The sequence below is a fragment of the Hirundo rustica genome, chromosome 5 (genome assembly GCF_015227805.2).
Source record: "Hirundo rustica isolate bHirRus1 chromosome 5, bHirRus1.pri.v3, whole genome shotgun sequence".
In the NCBI taxonomy this organism is placed as follows: Eukaryota; Metazoa; Chordata; class Aves; order Passeriformes; family Hirundinidae; genus Hirundo; species Hirundo rustica.
Genome location: NC_053454.1, coordinates 17,294,662 through 17,317,626, shown reverse-complemented (window position 1 = coordinate 17,317,626; position 22,965 = coordinate 17,294,662). Strand labels below are relative to the sequence as shown.

The window sequence follows — 22,965 nt, the reverse complement described above, 5'->3', positions numbered from 1 at the left end:
TCATCCCGCCACCAGTGAGGGACTTGAAATGCCATTGGGAAAAAACACTGGTACACACTTTTTTGCCCAATATGGCCTATTCTTACTATTCTAGAAGTGACACCATAATTTTCCTCTTTTCCTCTCAGAAAGTGGCTGTGAAAAGCTGGATTCAGACTGTGGTTTTGTTTGGCTCTCTTCTGCCCTTTCCATCCTCTACACTTGGAATTATCACAGCTGTATGCATATGTCTGCTTAGTATGGTGGAAATCACCTGATATCGAAATCTTGATACTTTTTCTCAATGGCCAAGTGCCTTTTGGCCTTTCAAATAAATGCTTCTCCTTAGCATTCACTTGCCTGAGTATTTATTTGTTTCTTGGAGGTGATGTGGTAAGCACCAGAACAGTTTGTGCTCTGCCTTAGCTTTCTAGCTCAAAGACAGCTTTTATGTTAGAAGCCGTGAGGTGTGATTTGGCAGAGAAACCTAGCAGGAGCCATTATCTGTGTGGTTTAAGATCATCTCTGTTCAGAGTCTGCTAGATAAAAGTATTACTGAAAAAAGTCAGGCTAAGGGGATACCCAGATTCACTTGATTTTTTTTTTTAGGAAGTGTAACTTGGCCATGTTTTGCTGTTGTCTTTTTTAACTTTTTTTTTTCTTGTTTGTTTGTCTTACTGGTATTATTTGTCTTGCTAGTTCGCTTTTGTACTTTGAGATTGTAACTTAGCTGAAATTTTTTCGCAGTTGGAATGTAGAACATGATGAGCTACTCCGAAGCTAGTGGAAAAACTCCCAATTTGATATCACTTGAATAAGTGAAAGGCTTTTCATTTACTTCAATAGCACTAGGATCAGCCTAGGAGTCCTAGATAATTGATCTGTCAAGATGAATTTCCAATCCTTCTGAAAAATAAATATAATGATTTTTACACAGTTCTATTTCTCAGTTCTAACTCTCAGCACTCAAAAAATCTGTATCTTAATATACAGTAGGGATTATATTTCATTAAAAATCAGGAGGCACTTAAATTTTCTCAATTTGACAAAAAGAACTCTTGTTGCTGAAATAAGATACAAATTAACATTACAGCCACATCTGATTAGAAATTAATTTACTTTTTATAATTGCTGTTGGAATTTGATAAATGCATACAATAGTGCATTGAGCACTCAAATGACATAACGCAAAAGGACAACTTCAAAGGTAACCTGCCTAATACGTTTCTTTAGAAGAAGCCCAAACAACCTGTCATTTACCATATGAGTGCCGCTGGCTGTTCTTACGCCAGGATACTCAGGAATGAGAAGCTGTTTGTTTGGTTTTGGAGCAAGGATTTGCAGAAGTGTGGAAGGGAAACCCTTTCTTACTTATGCTGGACCATATATGTGAATGAGGTTCTTTGTATTTTACTGGTGATTCATTTTGGTGTCCTGATTAGCTGTCTGATTCTTGTAATTTTGTCAGGTCAATTAGCTGGTGTTCAGTGTTGAAGAGCAAAAGAAAAAGACAGCCTGGGCTGACACCATCACTGGGTGTCAGCATTTTAAACTCATCCTGTAATACAATCCCTGGGTGATACTTACCATTGTTAACAACTGATGAAAAAAAGGAATTGTGGAAGAAAAGTAAACTAGCAATACACCACAAGTGCAAAGATACTTCTTTTGAACAGAGGTGGATTATTTTATTGTACTAATTATATCGTCCAAGATTCTGTTGCAGGTTACTGTTTCAAGGGCCGGCTTAACTACGTATTGTCTATATGTTCACATGCAGGGGCATCGTTTTGTTCCTTTTCTCACCTGGTTCCTCTTTTTGTTTTGTCCTCTCCCACAGAAGATAGATGAAGAGAGCGAGGCGAACTTGCTAGCTGTTCTCACTGAAACACTGGACAGCATCCCTGTGGATGAGGATGGGTTGCCTTCATTTGATGCACTGACAGATGGAGATGTGACCAACGGAAATGCCGCTAGCCCCTCCCCAATGCCTGACGGCACCCCTCCAACTCAGGAGGCAGAAGAGCCGTCTCTAGTAAGAACCCTTCCTACTGTTTATCAGGAATTGGATGTGCCTCTGGCTACCCGCTGCATGGGTATGATGTAGTCACAGTAAGGTCTGGACTTTTCATTTAGACTGGAGAGGAAAATCAAGTAAAGAACTAAAAATTAGGCGGGGGAAAAACCCCCCACCAAATAGCCATAGGATGATTAATATGGCAGTCTATTAAAAAGTTGTTGAAAATGTTGTTTTTGAAACATTTACGCTAATGGGGCTGACACTTTTGCTTATCATTCTGTTCAGATGAGTTGGGATAATGGTTCTTAACTCATTTCATTTCTTGGGGCTTTTTTTGTTGTGTATGTTTAGACATCATTTTTGGTGATCTGTGAAGAAAGACCCAGTGAGTCTGTTGGAATGCAGGGCTGATTTTGTGTCTTTAACATTAATTTGACCAATAAGCACCAGCTTAGTGCTAACCAGGGCAAAACTGAACCTTGGATGAGGATGTGGGTGAAACATTATATACATTTTGCTCAGTAAATCTAGTTTGTGATGTGATTCTGTTTTTGCTGAAAGCGTCTTATCCCTGCTTTCAGTGGAAACAGAGCCAGATACCTGAATCTTGACCCTGTTTCCATTAGTCTGTTAAAATTAGTGTCTCTGTGTAGATCAGAGGCCTCTTCATGTTAAACAGATCACAGAGAATTTAATTTTGCCGTGGATTCAGGAATCCAAGATCCCTGTCATTTCTGCTTGCCCCACAGTATACTGCAGTAAAGGGAGCAGAAATATGCTGCCAAGCCATAAGAAAATGAAATCTGTTTGCTCTGAGGAATATCAAGTCATGCTTTTTGTTTTATTGTACTTTGCTTGCTGAAATTGATATAACTAACTTTAAGTAACTATTCAAAAATGCAGATAGATCATTTTTATTCATACAGTTGCATAACTTTACTCTTTTCCTTCCACTTCCCTTTTCCTGATGTGTTTGTAGCTTAAGAAGCTCTTGCTGGCTCCAGCCAACACTCAGCTAAATTACAATGAATGCAGTGGTCTCAGCACACAAAACCATGCAAATACTAATCACAGGATCAGAACAAGCCCTGTGGTTGTTAAGGTACAAACTTAATCTTTATAATAATAAAAAAAAGAAAGTGTAACAAGGTCTTTTATGCTTTTAGTAATCAAGCAAGCAGTAGATCTGAATGTATTTTATTAATATGCTTAGTATCTTGTAACTAATTTTTAAAAAATGTGAGTTATAGACTGGGTTCCAGAAAATCATCCGAGCTCTTTTATGCTCTGAATATTTCATTTTTGCCTTTTCTCTTGGCAGGGTTTAGTTGTAGTCACACCGTCTGTTACTCTTACCGGCTTTACTGACACACAGAGTAGGACGGGTTGCGATAAAATTTGCTGATGATCTGGTGTTGTTTATGAGTGACTCCAGGATGTGGAACTGCCATTTTCCCAGCTGTCTGAGCTAAGACCAATGACACTGGATTCTTGGCAAAAGATGAATATTAGACATTGACTGGATGGAATGGGGGGGCTTAGACATAATTCTGTTAGCAGGCAGTATTAAACAATGTTTGTCTTGCCATTCAGTGTTACTGAAAACAGGCCATTTAGGGGTACTTAAGAGAGTTGTGTATACTGGGCCCAAGCAATCAGCAGCAAATTAAGGTTTAAACCAGCTTATTTTTTTGTTCACAGTAAAGGCGCTGTGGGGTCTTGTTAGTTACATGTTGCTGAGTAGGAACATTGCAATGTAGGAGAAATGAAATAAAAAGCTGCATAAATGTCATTTAGGAATTTTAAATGTAATTTTCTTTCCTTGTTCTGCAAACAGTTATTCACAGCTCATAGATCTAGTACACTTAGACTGAACACTTCATTGAAAATCTCATCTCTTCAGAAAACCTATATCCATTCTGATAAGGTTCAGCTCACTAATTTTAGCTTTATTTTCTTTTATTATTTTATTTTATTGTATTTTATTTTACTCTGTTTTAAGACTGAGAATTCATGGAGCAATAAAGCGAAGAGCATTTGTCAACAGCAAAAGCCTCAAAGACGTCCCTGCTCTGAACTTCTCAAATATCTGACTACGAATGATGATCCTCCTCAGACCAAACCAGCAGAGAACAGGAACAGCAGCAAAGAGAAATGCACCTCCAAAAGGAAGCCCCATCTGCAGTCTCAGACAAATCATCTACAAGGTAGGTGTGGGACTGCAGAATACAGCCTTGGTACCAGCAGTAAAGCTGGGAAGCTGCAGTACCATGGTTGGGAATACCCTCAATACTACTTCTGTTCTTTGGATTAGTATTGGAAATCCAGCATCTCTTCTGTGTAAAGACAGTTTTAAAAGAGTATAATAAAGTTAGAATTAGTTAGCTAAATGTAGCTTTTAGACATATCTGATACTTTTTATTTATTGCTCCAAGCCTCAGTGAAGAATCTCAGGAAAAGTTTAATACCACATGGTAATATACCAAGCTAGCTGGAGATGCTTATTCGCAGAGAACTGTACCACTAAGAAATCATTATACCCCTAAACAAGCTCAGCAGGCCAGTTCATTAGGGAGCTTCTTTCTCTCTTGCTGGAGTAAAACTGAAGGCATTGTTGACCTGCCACATAGCCCTTAAGAGACAATAAATTGTGCTCTCAACTGCTACAGAGAAAACAATAAATGTTTAATTTCCTGTTAAAGCTGGAATGCTGGTTTGTAATTTTATTTTGTAAATAGTTGAAAGTTTAGATGCCATCCTGATCTTTCTCTCTCATTTTTGGATTCTTTATGGTCGAAACTAAACACTTGTGTTGACTTTTAGGATCTCCTGATGTGTAAAAAAACTGGTTTATATTACAAGTAGCTTCTGTGACAGAGATGCAAGAACTTAAAGCCTCCTCTCTCACTCTCTCTCCCTCTCTTCCCCTGTCTGTTTTCCCAAGATAAAGGAAAGCTGTAAAAGCTTATGAACCCAAAGGGAGCTTTTTGAAGTTATTGCTACTTTAAAATACATCTATGTATTTATGTTGGCCTGGCATCTGGAAGGCTATGTGACTATCTCAGACACATCAGTGCAAATCCTGGAAGACTCCACTAAAGTCAATGGAAGTTACCTGTCTGCAGCAGAGATCAGGATGTGACCCTAAATGTGTTGTTTAGTATTTTCAAAGCAATAGTTGTAAACTGTATGTTCTTTCTTCTTTTTCTCTCCCTCTTTCTTGCATTTCAGCCTCCATCAAATGTGTTTTCTCATTCTGCACTAGGAAGTATAAGCAAACTTAAGAAAAATAATCTTTCTTTCCTGTCACTTAGTATTGTTCTTGCAGCTGTACATTCTGACATCCTAAGTATGGGTTTTCTCCATTATGGTCTCAAATTATCAGAACAATATTTCTTGTAGTAAGGAAATCCAACTGCCCCTAAAGCTTCCTTATGCCAACTGCCACTCCTGGATGGCTTCAGCAGTCTGCTTTCACAGCAGAGTCCAGACTGAACTCTACATGTGAAACCTAGGTCTGTTACTGCAATGGTGCTGCAAAACAGAGCTGCCAGAAGTTACAGGGGCCTTACTGGATGTTAAGTTGGTAGGTGATAACGTGTATCGTGTATAACATGCTGTACGCATGTGTGTTACAGCCATACATAGATGTATGTGCACACAAACATATGTACAGATTATAAAGTCTTTCTACTGAGATCAGAGCTGCTTCTTTTACCCCAGCTGAGCAATTGTGTAGATTCAGTTCAAAGAGTCAGAGCACACTGGGTTGTGGAAGCAGCACTGAGGAGAGGTTACGAAAGTCCAGAGGGACATACAGCTAACAACTGTGCTTAACAGATGACTGATTTTAGTGGTCTTGCAGGTGAATTTGCAGGCAGAGAGAAATTACCTTCTTCTTTAATTTTCCTGCTCTTTAATTTACGGGCTTCTGAAATGTTGTTTTTCTGCAAATTTGCCTCCTACACCAATATATGACTTCAATATCAATAGATTTGCTTATAATACAAATACAAGAATATAATGCTTTCAGCTTGGACGGTCAATTTATGCAGAATCAACCTTGCAAATTTAACTGATATTTGCAGACCTGCAGTCATTGGTTCATACATTTAATCAAAAGTATAAGAAAATTGGCTCCTTCTGTTTTAAAAAAACTATCACCATCTGAGATTTTCTTTTGAAGTTAGGGAAGGCTCACAAAGGATAAGTCAAATGTTATTTTCCTTTAGGGGTACTGTTGCAAACATATTGCAAACCCACGGGAATGTCCACAAACGCATTCATGCCAAAGATCATCTGTGGTTTTGCAATGAAATTTGCCCATGAGGAAACGTAGTGCTTTTGAACCTGAATGTTTTCAATTTACAAGGACAAGCAACTTGATGTGAACTCTTTTTAATAAGAAAAAACCCACACCACAGTAGACCTTGAAGCTCTAATAAACAGGCACCATGGAATATGACAGTGTCTTGGCTAAATATTTACACTATCAATAGCTGTATGTGAGTATGAATCCTTTGCAGGAGTGAGTGTTTGGTCAAGCTCTTGCCTAGCAGTAAGAAAACGGATGGATGTTTTCGTATGCGAGCTTCTCAGTGGGAGAGCTCAGTGATACCTGCCTAAAATTAATACATGGGAATGTGAGATAATGCCTTGGTTCTGTGCCCATCTCTGGCAGATTTACACTGTGTCTCAGTGCTTCAGAATTTAATATTTGTATATTCTGATTTAAGACTATTCCGTGGGACTAATAAGAGCTAGAAAGAGACTTTTTAGAGACATAAATAGCACTTAGACGTTCAGCTTCCTTAGCCTAAATTTGTTAAGAGTATGCAGATTTTAATTTAAAAAAAAAAAAAAAAAAAGCATTGGTATAAAACTATTCCAGGGCCTAACTGCAAGATCTGATTTTTTAAGGCCAGTTTTACCTCTAGGTAGCCACAGGCAAACATTAGTATTCCTAGATGTATATAAATTACACACAAAGATGTGTCAAGTTTCATTCAGTTTTACTGCACCTGGTGTTATGCACAAATCAGTGGCCATGCTGGACCAGACAAATAACTCATTGAGGTGCATCTCCTCACTCCAGCAGTGACTTCTGAGGAAGGTGAACCTGAGGTGAACACCTGAGCTTCCATTTCTAACTTTCATATGGGGAGGAGAAGAAACAATATGCAGCTCTTTGATAATTGAGTTAATTTTTTTAAAACATTATATTACTTCAGGAATGCTCTAGAGCATATAAAAGTAATCAATTTGCATATAAAATCCCTTAATGTTGATGGGCGCTCCAAGCCTGTAATGAATATGAAATATGCAGTAGTGACACTCTGGACAAAAGATCTGCAGTGCAGGAGTGTTCAAGGGGAACATTTTGTCTTAAGTAATTAATCTGCAGAAGAGATCCCCTGCTGTTGTTCTTGCTACAATGCTCTCTATGTTTAAAACATCAATCTAATTTCTGAAAAGTAAAATTTGCAAGCACTATAATTTTTAATTTTAAAGGAGTCTTAGTTGTATTACAATATCCTGGTTCCTGGCTTGCTCTGAGAAAATACAATTTTGCATGAATAAAATCTGCAAAGACAGACATTTTTATAGCCAGAGCTTTGGTTTTTTGCCTGTGTTTGGATTGTAGTGTTGAGAGCTTCAACCCCATTTTTAACCATCTGTGACTTTGTCCATGGTTTGTCATAGTTTGTGAGATAATTTGCTAAAATTTGGACTATAACTGGTTGGATTCTGGCCTCACAGAAACAACCTATTCTCAGTGCTATATAAAAAATTGTATCTTGTAGAAGTAAAATTAACTGAATATTCATAACGTTCTGTTACTTTGTAGTTATTCTGCTGCTTCTGTTTCCAAATAAAACGTGAACTGTAGTCTAAATTAACACTGAGAGAAATAACATTTTCACAGTGTATCCTGTAGAGTTCTTAGTTGATTTTTAACATGTACCACTCTTCTGAAAGGTTCTTGTCATTTAGGCTGTGTACTGTATTTCAGAGGTACAGTAATTGATGTAAATAATGGTTGAAATTTAGGTGCCCTTTTGGTACTAGTAAATAAGGAATCAGGATGAGTCTCTTTATTTATCTAGCTGAGATACACTGAAATGGTAGTTGAACTATCAGAGCTTGGCCCTAACTGACTACCACAAGATTCCAATGCCAAAATACAAAGAAATGTTCGCAGTATACTTTACAGTGTGTTGAAATATTGCATAATTGTTTTCTTTTTTCCTTTAGCCAAACCAACAAGTTTATCACTTCCATTGACACCCGAGTCACCAAAGTAAGTACTAAAAAGTGCAAACATTTATAAAAGGGAGGGGGGTTCAGTAGATTTTGGCTACAGCAACTCCATTTCAGCTTGTTTTTATAAATGTGCCCTGTCTTCCAGTGATCCCAAGGGTTCCCCATTTGAGAACAAGACTATTGAACAAACCTTAAGTGTGGAACTCTCTGGAACTGCAGGTGAGAAATGCAAAATGATGGCTCTTTATGCACGGCTTGTGTGTGTTTGTTTACTTTAATATACCACAGGTATGCTGAGATCTCACAGAAGTCTCCAGCAGGTTCACTTCAGTGCAGTTTAACATTACTTTTTATCCAGCTACCTGTGAAGAAATGTGTTTGAAAATATGGCTCCAAACCTACACAGGAGAGCATAATTTCTGAGAAAATATGAATGAAACCATCTATCTGTTATATTTCTCCATTTCCCCATAGATTTCTGTACTGCTGAGCAGCATCTTTCAAAGATAAACCCCACAGCACAGTGTAATATATGTTAGAGATGTAAAAGTTACGTCATTCAGTCGGTCTCCAGGCTGGTCTAGGGCTATACATGACTTCATGTTTCAGTGCTTTGTCAATTCTAGATTAATATGTCACAAATAACAGCTTTCTCCTCTACCACTGAATAACTGTTCCATAGCTTAGAGGTAATTTTTAGAAGTGGAATTCATTTTGTATTCCTACTTTTTCTTTTTTTTTCCCGTTAACAAACTTCACACAACCTCCCTTTATCTTCTTTTTCCTTTCTGATCCCTGGATTTGTACCTTTTGAAGATTTGTAGGATTTTTTTATCATGTAGTGGTTTAGTTCACGCATCACCCATTTAATCATTCATTTAATCCATCTGCTCATCTTTCTGCTGAAGTCAATGCCTTCAGACTCAGATCTGTTTTATGTCTTCTGTCTGAACTCTGTTTTGCCTCTGTTTTCTTGGAGTGTCCAGAGCTGAGCACAAAAGAACACATTGAGCTCCACCTGAGCTATTGCCAAGACCATTTTCCTTCTCAGTTGTGTAATACTGAAAAATAAGAGATGTACTTGGCATGTGTTTCTCTCAGGATAGCAATAGATGGTAAAATATGTGATCTCCAGCATTGAGGGGGAGGGGTGTATTGCAAAATATATCTTCAAGTACCACAAAGTAGCTTGGTGCTCCTGAATTCAGTCGCAGCAGGCCCAAGCTGGGTTGAGTAGGTACATTGGGCTTCCTTCAGCCTTCCTACAACCATCATTTTACTTTCTCAGAAACTTTTTCATTAGTTCAGCTTTCAGACATGGACATTTTTCCCTGCCGTCTCCTGGAAGCCTGTAGTCTTAATCATTCCTCTCATGGCAAAAGGAAGCCTTCTTCCTATACTTTTCATTTTGCAAGACCAACATGAACATGGCAAAATTCACTGTATGTGGGTGTCGGGGGCTTACAGGACAATCCTGTTCAGTGCCAGTAAGTGAAGTGAAGTGGAGCAGAGAGAAGCCTCTTCCATCACTACTGGACAGCAAGTCTGCACAAGGGTGCCCATTTGTAAGCACATGGATAAGTCAGTGCTTAGTGCTGCCAGCAGAAAGGGGCAGATGAGGTGACTAGAGCAGAATGGTACAAGCAGCCGTTGAAATCACTGAAGGAAGCAGTGTTTTATTTCTCCCAGCCAAAAAGTCAGCAGCCTCCTTTTTCCATCAGCTGACTAGACAGAAATTGGGAATCAGTCTGACCCCTGGATAGTCCTCTACTATTGCATCCATAGTGGCAACAGGAATGGCCTCGGTATTACCAAATTCATTCCGCTCCATCAGCTGTGCACAGAGGAGGAAACAAAACAGCTCTGTAGTTGCTTGGAAAACAGAACCAGGAAAAGCGGTGCCTTAAAAAAGGCAACAGAAGCTGGGAAACAGCACAACTGAACACATCTGCACATATGTAAACAGGAATGCTGTACTATGATTCTGTGATTTCTTTTCCCCTCTGAAAGTAAATAGAAGTTAGCTAGGAGGTAAACTGGTGATATTCAGGAGGAATAAGAATGTGAGTATTGCGTGGCCAGGGAGCTTGGTGGTGTTACCAAGCAGTTTACACGTTGGTGGCTCTTGGACTTCTTATTGCACTTGCTCTGGTCTTCACAATGTCTGATGAGGAAGTTTCGGGAGATCATGTGGTAACTCTATTAATCTCTACCTGCATATCCACATAGTTTTTATTTTTATATTAATGTATTTATGTTAATCTATAAACAGATGCATGTCTTACTTTTTAAGTCATTTGTACTCCAGTAGTGTTGTCTCCTGAGTCTGCTTGTGCTGGAAGCAAAGTACATAATAGAAACAGCCTGGAGTTGTTACAGCATATGTGTGTGTAAGTCATGGCAGAATTGGGACTCACTTCAGTTTAAAAAACAAGCAAAAATAAAATAAAGGAAAAAAGTAGTGGCAGTAGTGATTGATAATACCTTGAAGTTCTTTAGTGAGACCCTGGCAACTCCAAATTATATCCAGATAACCGCATTGCTCATCGTCCTTATACAGGGCAGCTTGCATTGAACAAGCACTATTTATTATAATTTAAATAGGAGTTACCTTGATCTCGCTACCGAATTGAAAAAGACCATTAGCAGTGCTGCTTGCACTATCGAAGCACAAAGTATTTTAATATAAATAGCAACTCCCTTGATCTCTCTGCTGAAAACAACATTGCTTCCTTCACTGATGAATTAACTATAGACCAGAAAAATAAATTAATAAAAGCATTTCCCACATGAGCCATCAATCTTTGTCACACACACATTTTGGATTCACATATCTAAAGTCAAACTGAAACCATTCTCTTGCCAATGCTATATCTTGCTTTACAACAGATTTGTTAGTAGTCATGAGTGTAACTTTGTCTTTCTAAAACTGCCAAAACATAGATTTGTCAAATTACAGGGAACAAATATTCTTTGAAGTCTTTTCATGCCACACATAAGAAGTCTTTCAATATACTTTAAATGAGTGTCCTAAGTCCAGTGCTATCTAAAGTCCTATCTCTTGAAGCTGATTATTCTATTGTTATTCTAAGTAAGCTGGACCAGAACATCATGATATGGAGGAAGTCCTAGGTGATGATAATGTAGTGAATGAAATTCCTGTATCAGATGAGTCTTCTGAGTAAGAGGCTCGGAAAAGGTCCATCTCTCCTTGTTTCCACAGCCAGCTGCATTGCCGGTGCCTTGCTAAGAGGCCGTGGGCATGAACGTCTCCAGTATCTTCCAGAAATCTGGGATGGTTCTCTGTTACCTCTTTCCTCTTTGTTTTCAGTCAGAATGGGGGGGAAGACAGACAGGACTGTGCGAGCACAGGGACGACAGGAGTATGACTCACCTTCTGGAGGTGGCGGTGTTTTTCTTGGCATTCAAGGGCTCCTCAGTGGTGGTTTTAGACTTTTGATTGTCTTAGACAAACCTCTGAGTGCCAGATGTTAGATAGCATGGCTTCTAATTAAGCTCTGTCTGTTCTCTGTCTCTTCTTAAACCTTCACACCTAAATGCTCAAAGCCACCATTTAAGTACATTAAGTCAGTTTACGCTTAAGGATCAATCAGAAACTAGAAGACTATTTCCACCCTCCTGGTGAAAAGTCTGTCATTTGATATAGGTCCCTGCAATTTATTGTAGTGTAAAGCTCCTCACTGGTCTTGGCAGAAAGATTTGATTTTTCTGAAAAGATTGTAGAGAAAGCTGTAATTTTTGCCATCAGAAAAGCTGATGTACACAATCAGCTTGAAGAGTGATTTGGAATTTGTGACCATCATCGTCGATACTCGTTCCCTGCTATTTGCCCACTTCTAGATTTGTGTTACCTCTTACGTGTCAGAACAAACACTTGAAATCTGTCATCTAAGAATTTGACCTCAGAATGATTTCTGATAAAACAAGATGCGAGATGGAGAGAGTTGTCCAGAGGGAATAAAACCCAGTGAATTATTTGATGTTTTTCAGGCATCTGTGTTTATTCTCTCCAGCACTGACAACGGGATTAAAGTGAATATTCAACAAGCATGTAGTTTTTATTATACGATGACTATTTAATTTTATTATATTTTCCTAGGTTCTGCAATCTAGTGCCATACAAACGCTCTTCTTCTACTGAATTGAGCTGTTATTTTGTGGTCAGTGTTTAAAGTGGCCTTTAAATAATTTTTGCCTTGACAATCCATTTCCAAACTCAAAAGGTATGAAAGAATTCATTTTCAATGCCTCTCAAAAGCCCAAGGCACATGTAGAAATGTTCCAGGGCTGCATTCCCCAAAAGACACTAATTATCAGGCCCCTCAAAACACAGCAAGCATCATCAAATTTTGAGTGCTGAGTTACGGCAGAGATTTAGAATTATCTGTGTCTATGTAAAACAGCATTGAAAATCAGTCCTAAGAAGTCCAGATGTCACTTTTAATGCAAAGGTACTCCCCTAATTTCTACTTATGAACCCAGCTGAGCTAAATTAGTTACACTATGAGTTTTTTTTAAAGTTGAGTTTTGGAATGTATTGAAAGTAGTTTCACCCTCCCAGAGACTTTCTGGAAAGAAGTTGCTTGGCTGAGGTGGCAGAGTTGGCACATATGCAAATACCTTTTGTTGCACAGACACAGGGAGGATGGTGCTGCTTTGGCAGCAGCGCTGGCAATTTGATGTATGCTGTTTTCTAGCACAAGATCACTGAGTGAGTTCCTAGTATATAGACAGAGCAAGGCAAAGTGCAAACGTACCATTTACCAAAGCTATTCAATTAAGGAAAAGTCTCTGCAAAGAAAATGGTTTTATAGCATGTCATGAAAAAATACTTGCCTTTTACTTTAAAAAGAAAAAAGACTGTTTAAGGGGGATGATTGTAGAGTATGTACCACTTCCAACAGATTTGCTGTGCAGAAGTACGTAAGTGTGAGTGATGTAGAGGTACTTGTTTATTATAGAGCACATTTCAATGCAGTAATCATAAATATTGCTAAGGTTGTGCTCTGTTGAAATATGACCTACATACTCTTGATTGTTTGTGTTACGTGATTTGTCTGACACCCATTACATTCTGGGTAATGGCAGCCATTTGTTGCTGTGCACAGCAGGCTCTTTTGACAAAAGAAAATAGGCAGCAATAAAAAAGCTATAGTCTGAATTACATTCTGCACAGCGCTGCACTGCTGAGAGTTTGTGCAAGTGTGTTAACAATGCTCTGAACTGCCTCTTGTCAGCCTTCATCCTGTAATGGCCATCTGTCCTTCCATAAATCTGTCAAAACCTGCTAAGTTCAAGAGAGAGTACAGAATATACCTTGTACTGTCAACGCCTAAATGTACACATTGCGGAGAAATCGGTGCATGTGAAATAATCCAATGGTTATAGAATATTGTAATGTCGTTAATGTGGGATCATGGCCCTCGGTGAAGATTACCAGGGATTAGAGTGAAGATGAACAAATGTGCAGCCAACTGGTTTTCTCAGAATTCACAGTTTGGACACCGGTCATGGGACACTGTGGAGGTGGACTCCGTAGTGGTGACGTGAATTCAAAACTTCACTTCCTCCTCCATCCCCCAGTGTAGGTTTGTTCAAAAGTTAAATGAACATTTTCCAACTTTTATCTCTTTTTTTTGCCTGTGTACTTCCTGCTTTTGCTGAAAACCAGGAAAAAAGCCAGAATGCCACGAGGAAGCCCTTTCTTAGGGTGTCCCAACCCTGTTCTGCCAGCAAGGGAAGTGCCAGTAAATTTAGCTCAGTCTGTACTTTTGTGAGGAGTTTTTTTGGTACTTTTTTCCCTCCCTTTTCTGAAGATTATTGGGCTCCTTGTCAGGTTTCTGGAAATGTTATACTGTATGCTTTACTTGCTTCCATCCAGGACAAGCTTTAAAGAAGTAGAATTTGAAATAAGATTTTATTTTGATTATTGGATTATCTCTGAGGTTTCTTTGCCTCAAATTCTTAAATATACATGTTCATTGTGGAGAGGCTGTATTTTTGCTTCATTCTTTCTTTAAAACTACATCCAAAACCCCAGTAAATAATCCCAGAATTTCTCATGGGCTGTGTAATTTCACAAGTAAAAGTATAATTTTTTTTTTTTTTTCCTAGAAAGTTGTTTACTGAAGTAGTTGTTCAATCTGAGCCTGAAGTTCTAACTTTGGAGGTATTACTACAGATTTTTGAATGGGACAATTCTCTTCATTTTAGCAGTAATTCACTTGATAGTCAAAAATATTTGTCAGTGAGGAGGTGCCTAAGGTATGAAATGGTTAGGGCTGTCTGAAGTGTATTTTTGGGAAGAAGAAAGAAAAAAATGGAGGACTTCGAGGAAATAATTTAACAGTGATGACTGCACAAAATTTTTTAGTATTAAATTCAAATTTGGGGTAACTTGAGTTTTCGGTGCCATAATCTTTACCTCGGTTTCCTTGAATTTTGTGGCATTAGGCAAAATCTTTGCATAGCCATGGGTAGCTCATAACCACTTTTTTCAAACATTCAGACAAAATCAAGCATGTCAGTCACAGTGAGTGTTCATGCTTTGATGCTTCTATTTTCTTATTTTCCAAAAGAAATCCATTGCAGATAATGCAGTGGGACTCCCAGCTTCCATTTATACTCCTTAGGGAGCACTGTTCATTGATGGACGCTTTTCCTTCTTTACAGCAAAACACTATAAAAAATGTTCCATTTGCATTGATCTGCAGAATTTTTTGCATATGTAAAAATACAAACCAGAGCTCTATACCCATGTTTGAAACACACATTTCCTGTAACTCTGTCTACCCTCTCTTTTCATTCTTTCTAAGGAACTAATGGAAAGTTCATTGCTTGGGCTGGTACTCTTGCACAGCATAAGCCTCTGGATTGCTTAGGGGTGGTCTGGATTACCTTGGAGAACTCCCTAATCTCTATTTTGTTTCATTTTAGGCATGTATTACTATATTATTATTAGTGTCAATTGGACAGAGGCAAATTTTTCAAACTTCACATACTAAGTACCTTCCTGAAGAGAAATTATTTCCTGAACAGTGTCTGCTGTTTGCTGTTACTCTGTCCTGATGTCTGGGGTTATCCTTCTGTAAAGTCTGAATAAATTCTATGATTTCTGTAGAAAATACTGAAAGTTACATTCTACCCTTATAAAAATAATGGGAAGATGCTGCTTCAGTTCCCAGGCTTTACTGGAATGTGCTGTAGTCCTTCCTGCAATTTTGTCTCATCACAGTGATATAATCTATTACAGTTAAGTAAATAATCCTGTTAGTTAGCAGTATATTTAGCCATTAAATACCAACCTAATACTAACCTAATAACTAATATTAATCAGTTTCATTTTTACTCCCTACTGCATGATTCTCACCAAGATTTAGCTCTAAATACAATGGTTCATTACAGTTGTGGTTTTCCTATTGTTCATTTGGGTTTCAGTTGCAGAACCACATTTCAGGCAAAATGTATTAGTTACGTTTATGGAGTGTATTAGACGTACATTCTCAATGGTTTTCTAAGTTAATGAACTCTGGAAACACAGAGTCACTGCCAGTGAGTTAGGGTGGCTGTATTTCATTATATCTAAGTTCTGCGTGCTTCGGTACCACTCATTTATTTCTCTTGGCCTTGCTTTTATCCAGGTTCTTCTCTGCTAGGTTCTTTATGTTTTTGATGGTGCCAGTCTTTTGACTTTTCATTTTTACATCAAAATCTATTTTATATTTAACAAAAACGTCTTTGGGGTTTTATCTCTTGATCTTTTCTATCAGAATCTACAGAGAGAGGGGCGGATGTCATGGAAGAAGGGGAGGGGCAGAAATTATGCTGGAGATTGATGGTGAAGCATTAGTATTGTTGCTATTGTTGTTACCAGACCTTTGTTAGTTTTATTCTCAGTGTTAGCAGCGTTGAAGTGACATAGATTGGGTGTTGCTTTTTATCTATTTTAGGAAGCATATGAGCCGCCTTTATAAACATTGTATGTGTGCTTAAAAGCATTCTGTACCTCCTTTTACTCCCTGTAGGCCTAACTCCACCTACGACCCCTCCTCATAAAGCCAACCAAGATAATCCTTTTAGGACTTCACCTAAACTGAAGTCATCATGCAAGACTGTTGTACCACCTTCAAAAAAGCCCCGCTGTAGTGAGTCTTCCAGTTCTCAAGGAAATAACCCAACCAAGACGGGTCCAGAACAGTCTGAGCTGTACGTACAGCTTAACAAGACTACAGTACTGTCCAGTGGACATGAGGAGAGAAAGACAAAACGGCCCAGTTTGCGGCTATTTGGTGACCATGACTACTGTCAATCTGTGAATTCAAAATCGGAAATACACATTAAAATATCCCAGGAACTTCAGGACTCCAGACAACCAGAATTTAAGGATTCTTCACCTGGGTGGCAGTGTCAGATTTGTTCTTCTTTAGAACAAGACCAGTATTTCAAGAAAGAGACTTTACAGACAAATAAGCAGGGATCCCATGGTAATAACAGAAAACAGCTCCAAGACCAGGAAATTCGGGCTGAACTGAATAAGCATTTTGGTCACCCCAGCCAAGCTGTTTTTGATGAAGAAGCAGATAAGACCAGAGAACTAAGGGACAGTGATTACAGTAATGAACAATTCTCCAAACTACCTATGTTTATAAATTCAGGACTAGCAATGGATGGTCTATTTGATGACAGTGAAGATGAAAGTGATAAACTATGCTACCCTTGGGATGGGACACAAGCCTATTCATTATTTGATGTATCACCTTCTTGCTCTTCTTTTAACTCTCCATGCAGAGATTCAGTGTCTCCACCCAAATCCTTATTTTCTCAAAGATCCCAAAGGACACGCTCTAGATCAAGGTCCTTTCCTCAACGCAGGTCTTGTTCCCGTTCTCCATATTCCCGATCGAGATCAAGGTCGCCCTGTAGTAGATCCTCTTCAAGGTATGGTACAACAAATTCATGTATGATCATTGTAGTTAATGAGACAAACAACAAAAAACATAAAGAAACTTATGGGAAAAAAAGCAAAAAAAGCAAGAAATAGCTTAATCCAGTGCAACTCATTCTATTTCTCCTGAGCTGATTAACTCTGAAGGTTACAGGTTTACTACAGAAACACTTGTTTCCAATATCCTTTAAATTTGCCAGGTTTGCACTTTCTAAGTGGAGGCAGTCGGGTCAGAGGCAGAGCAATTGGTGAGCGATGTACACAACTAACCTTCCCCATTATCTCTGAGCTGCCTGGTGCCAATCTTGCTGCAGCCTCTGTCAGATGGAGTTGACAGTGGCTGACTGTCTGCTCTGTGTTAGCCTCAATAAGGAACATTACTGAAGGGCTAGGAGTGGGGAAATCACTTGAGGCCCCTTAGTTGACTAGGAGATTGCAAACTGTCACTGGAAAATCCCACCGGTAGCTTAGAAGAAATTGTAAGTTCAGGGAAGAGGTAGAAAATGGTGTCAATAGACTCAAATGGAATGACAGAGGTGAATGTGTTTCTTCCTGCAGATCTTGTTGCTCTTGTGAGTCCAGCCACTGTAGACACCGAGCATACAGAAGTTCTCCCTTAGGTGCAAGATCACAGTCCAGATCACCGTACAGTCGCAGACCCAGGTAGTTCCTTTGGCCTGCATTTGGTTTGCTTTGCAGCTATTGCTCAGGAGATAATTGTAGAAACATAGAATCATTAAGCCTGGAAAAGCCCTCTGAGTTTATGGAGTCCAACCTTTGGCTGAACACCACCATGTCATGTAAACAATAGCACATCCACTCATTTCTTGAACATTTCCAGGGACAGTGACACCACTGCTTCCCTGGGCAGCCCAGTCCTGTGTCTAATGCTGCTTCCAGCGAAGAAATTCTTCCTGGTGTCCAACCTGAACCTCCTCTGGTGGAGCTTGAGGCCATTTCCTCTTGTCCTTTCTCTAATTGCCTGGGATAATAAAGCGTTCCAGAAATTGTATTTTTAATTTTACATTCACAAATGCAGGTGCTTGATTTGATGACTAAGTTGTGTTTCCTAGATATGACAGCCATGAGGAATATCAGCATGAAAGGCTGAAGAGGGAAGAATACCGCAAAGAGTATGAAAAACGGGAATCTGAAAGGGCCAAGCAAAGGGAGAGGCAGAGGCAGAAAGCAATTGTAAGCACTGTAAAGATAACTTTCATATTGAAATGGGTCTCTTGTTTCTTTTCATTGATTGTGATGCTAGAATTCAGACTTTTATTTTCTTTCTTTTTTATAAGAATACAAAAATTTGCTTATGTGTATTTTTTAGTATTTTTCATTTTAAGCAAATATGTGTTTTCATAATAATTTCTGTTTTGGTGTCACACTAGTAATTTTTCAAGTTCTATAAATTGCAACATTCCGATTTTTTCATAATGAACAGATAAGAGAACTTACTAGAAAAGGGAGTCATCCCAGACAATACACCTAATAGAAGAGAACTAGTCTGTTTCTTATACACATCTATGAGTGAACCTGCCTTTTATACTGTATTTCACCTACCAGACATATGCAAAATTAGGAGTCAGGTGATAGACCAGTTGCTGAACTTTCAGAGTGGCTGTAGTAATCTATACAGAGGGTGTAGAAAACAGAACCCAAAACTGGGATTCACAGACGTGACTTGAATTATAATTTTTCAGTGTCTGTGATTTGATTACTTTTTAAGTTATTTTTAGCAAAATAGTCTGAAGACAGGATGCAATTTAAAAATGTCACTTAGCACTGGCCCTCTTGTAATGAATATATGTTCTTTAATTATTTTGTTCATCACTGTTCTCCATGAAATAACTGAAATACCTGAAGCAAAGGGAATAACCCATGTGGGGATAAGCAACTCTGTTGGCTGTTGTAGCAGTAGGACAGAAGGAATGTCTATTAAATGGACAGGTGGCTTTTGCTCCTTTTGAGTTCCCCATTGGCAACTGCATTTTGATAAATTAAACTCAGATCAGCGGTAAATATGTTGCTGTAAAAGTTGCTAAGCCCATTTGGTGGCTCACTTAACATTTTGATTTTCTTTGTCCTACTCTTTCCATTCGGTTGTACCTGCACGGCTGTTGTGGCTGTGCTCTGGCTCTTGCATGAACTGGTACAGACCAGGATACTTCATCTTCATTCCCAAGTTTTCCCTTAGTGCTCTGCCCAGAGGTCACCAAAATTAATAGGTCTTTTTCCCAGTGCCATTAGTGGACTTGTAGCAAAAGGTGATTTGTCACACACTTGGCAGCATTTCTCCTAATGTACTTACAGAACAAGGAGTGTGTAGAGATTGACAGAGACTGGCATAGTCTACAGCAATGAGGAGTTCTGGGAGTGAACAGACAACTTTATGGTCTGTTTTTTGTCTCTGCTGCTGTTGTTCTTGGTGAGCTTCAGCAAATCATTTCAGTTTTCTCCATTTCAGGTATCCTGTCTACAAAGTGTGGGTGATACGTGTATTTTGTAAAGCTCAAGATTTAAAGGAGTAACATGCTCTGCTGTGCTGCTCTGAAATGCAGTGAAGGCAGTGGAATAATTTTGTTTCACTTCAGACAGGGACATATTTAAGTCAATTGTTGCAATTAGCTGTAAAATATCTGGCTTCCATCTGCTTAGAGATGAACACTACCTTCCAGCAATCATAACTTACACTGGCTGTTCTCTCTTAGAGCTACCACAGATTAGAGATTCAAGTAGACCTCCGTCATGGGTGTATCTTGCTACTTCTCAATTATTGTACCTTACCCATATAAATAAACATGAATCCTGCTGAGGAGGTGGAAAATTTGATTTAGTTTAAAACAAACAAATACTTGGCAAGTAGCTAATCAAGAGAAAAGGAAAAAGGAAAGAAAAGAAACTTAAAAAGCTCCAGATATGCTGCATCACACTGCATTAAAAATTCTAGACAATTCAAAACCAAGGTTGAATTTATTTTCTTTTTAAAGTGAGCATTTTGATTATAATTAACTTAATTAATAGAATTATTTATTAATAGACATAAATAAATCAAAACTAAAAATAAATACCAATAAACAGAACATGGCAAAAAAATCTAAAATCCAGTCATCTGTGTGAGTTCTGCAGGAAATGTAGATTAAGTTCTATTAACTCCTTTATCCAAAATCTGCCTGCACTTTTACTTTAAAAATCTGTATTGAATTGTGCTATTTTATACCCTGTGAAAACAGGTAAGGATTGGGAGACAGCGGAGAAAGGGAATCTCCAATCTCATTAATTCAGTGATAAAATCTGTATAATTTCTAGCATTCTCTGATCTTTTTCTTATTCCTTTTGGTTTATGGATCTCTTTTGTGTTACTCTTTTCATTCTTGAGGAATTCAACTCATTTATCGTTCAGCCACAAGAATGTCCTCTCCCTTACTTCCTTGAGCTCTTTCTACAGTCCCATAAATTTAGATTTCTTTGCTCTCTGTATTGGGGAATTTTTTCTTTTCTTTCTAACCCATTCTCGTGCTGCCAGAACTGATTTATGGCCACATACTTCCAGGTACTCTTAGAAGAGTGGCCCAAAGATTGGGCAGTACTAATGCCTCAGTTAATACACAGGGCAGATGACTTTCTTCATTAGAAGCACCGCACTGAGATCTCAAGAGTTAGTTGTACAAAGGGTGCGCAGTAAAAAAGGAACAGACGTTATGACAGAGACAAAAAGTCATCAGGTATTGTGGAAGCAGTATCTAAAATTAGTCTCCATGGGACAACAGGCATGGGAAAACTAGGAAAAAGAAATGAGAAAAATAGTATTTTAATCTGTCAAAACCATATGTGAAGCAGTGCCCTCTGATTGCGCAGACAGTTTGCAATTTGGCAGATGTGAGGACATAACGACAGAATGCTGAGGAGGTTTGTTTTAGAAGCCTGTGCTCATGCTGTGTGGCAACAGGCATGTTTGAACACTGTGGTGAACACACCACCACAATCTTTGCCATAGAAGATTCAAAGCTAGAAGCCTGGGATAGTATTTTCCTGTAAAGATTCCTGAATTCCTGTCTAGATGTAATTGGTTGAGTGCCCACGAGAATTATTTACTCTTTTTTTCTGCTGTGAGATAGGATTAGGAGAAAAAGCAAAGCAGGCTCAAATTTTGAAGGGTATAAAGAAAGGCTTTATTAAAAGGGAGAAAAAAATAATTAATAAGAATCAGAAGAAAACCTTCAAAATACTTTTTCCTGTCCCCCACAAGCTCATTTTCTATCTCAGTGACAGCGTGCAAAGACAAAACTTAGAACTTAGGTCAGTTTACCACCTCTAAAATAGTCTTTCGTAAGTTCTTTTAGAGAGAGAAGTCTCTTTTGGTCTGCCATGGAAACTTCTCCACAAGAAAAACAGTTCTCTTTTGGCTTGGATTCTCACAAATTGCAGCCGCCTGGGAATCTGCATTTGTGAAGTCCTTCCCACATCATGCAGCCTTCCCACAGCTGCATTATGGGCCATGTAAACTCAGGGGTTACCATTTTAAGGATGAATGGTTCAAAAGCAAAGGTTCTCTTCATCTCTCTCTCTGAGATCATTTTTATCTCTGGGAACAGAGGTTTTCTTCTCTTCCTGGGAGTAGGTCTTCATCTCATCTCTTTCTCTCTCTGTTCAAGCTTCTCATAAAATCACAGCTGCTTCAACATTTACTTGCTTTAACACAAATGCCTTTGCTCATATCTGCAATTTGAACTCTTCATCTCCCCATACCTGTTTTCCACGACTTAAAGGGATATTCTAGTATATCACAGTCCATCACCATGGCTTTACAAAAGAATTTCAGCCGAAAACCAAGGCATCTCCTCGTTCTCTTCCCACATAGGATGTGACTTCTCCTTCACTGACTTCAATGTCTTCATATTGTCTCTTTATGTGTTTTCACTCTGCGTTTTTCTTTCACTCAGAGAAGAGTCAATGTTTTGTAAGTACCATCTGTGCAAGAAGAGTTAATACCTCTCCCAGGGCCTGCAGAGGTCACGATGGTTCCTGCCAGGCAGTGACCGAAGGTCGCACTGGGGCTGTGCCAGGATCTCGGGGGCTCTAGCTGCATTCAATTTCTGCTGCAGAGCCACTCTGCCCAGCTGCAGAGCCACCTCTGCTCTCAGCTGCGTCATCTCTAGCGCGGCTGGGGTCGCAGCAGGACGGCTTGGTTGCGGCGGCCAGAGCTGTTTAAGGTGAAGGATTCTTCGGAAAGCCACGCTGGGGGAGGAGAACGGCTTAGCTGAGGATGTTAACAGCTGCTGGGTCCCGATCCGGCCGGGACGGGCCCGCGCTCCTCCCCGGCCGGGACGGGCCCGCGCTCCTCCCCGGCCGGGACGGGCCCGCGCTCCTCCCCGGCCGGGACGGGCCCGCGCTCCTCCCCGGCCGGGACGGGCCCGCGCTCCTCCCCGGCCGGGACGGGCCCGCGCTCCTCCCCGGCCGGGACGGGCCCGCGCTCCTCCCCGGCCGGGACGGGCCCGCGCTCCTCCCCGGCCGGGACGGGCCCGCGCTCCTCCCCGGCCGGGACGGGCCCGCGCTCCTCCCCGGCCGGGACGGGCCCGGCCCGCGGGCCACGCGACGGAGCCGAGCCAACCCCACCGGCGCCCCGTTACCTCTTCCCAGGCTGGAAGGAAAGAACCTTCCCCAGGCTTTCCCGATTTTTAACATTTGTATTCACAGAGTCGTGTCCAACTTTTTAGTGGTTTAACAAGATGTCAAT

The 22,965-nt window shown here is 39.6% G+C and overlaps 1 protein-coding gene across 5 annotated transcripts in view; it reads left to right on the top strand.

Annotated features, from left to right (window-relative positions):
- The window catches only part of PPARGC1A (PPARG coactivator 1 alpha), a 371,480-nt gene that overhangs the window by 334,784 nt on the left and 13,731 nt on the right, over positions 1–22,965 (top strand). For 4 of the 5 annotated variants that reach the window (XM_040065895.2, XM_040065896.2, XM_040065901.2 and 1 more), the window contains 8 exons: positions 1,820–2,014; positions 2,979–3,101; positions 4,002–4,206; positions 8,255–8,300; positions 8,409–8,482; positions 16,309–17,221; positions 17,787–17,891; positions 18,302–18,422. In XM_040065895.2, coding sequence (XP_039921829.1) covers positions 1,820–2,014; positions 2,979–3,101; positions 4,002–4,206; positions 8,255–8,300; positions 8,409–8,482; positions 16,309–17,221; positions 17,787–17,891; positions 18,302–18,422 — 1,782 coding nt within the window. Of the gene's footprint in view, positions 1–1,819; positions 2,015–2,978; positions 3,102–4,001; positions 4,207–8,254; positions 8,301–8,408; positions 8,483–16,308; positions 17,222–17,786; positions 17,892–18,301; positions 18,423–19,695; positions 20,101–22,965 lie in introns of those variants that run through there. The other variant, XM_040065898.2, reaches the window with a different exon arrangement.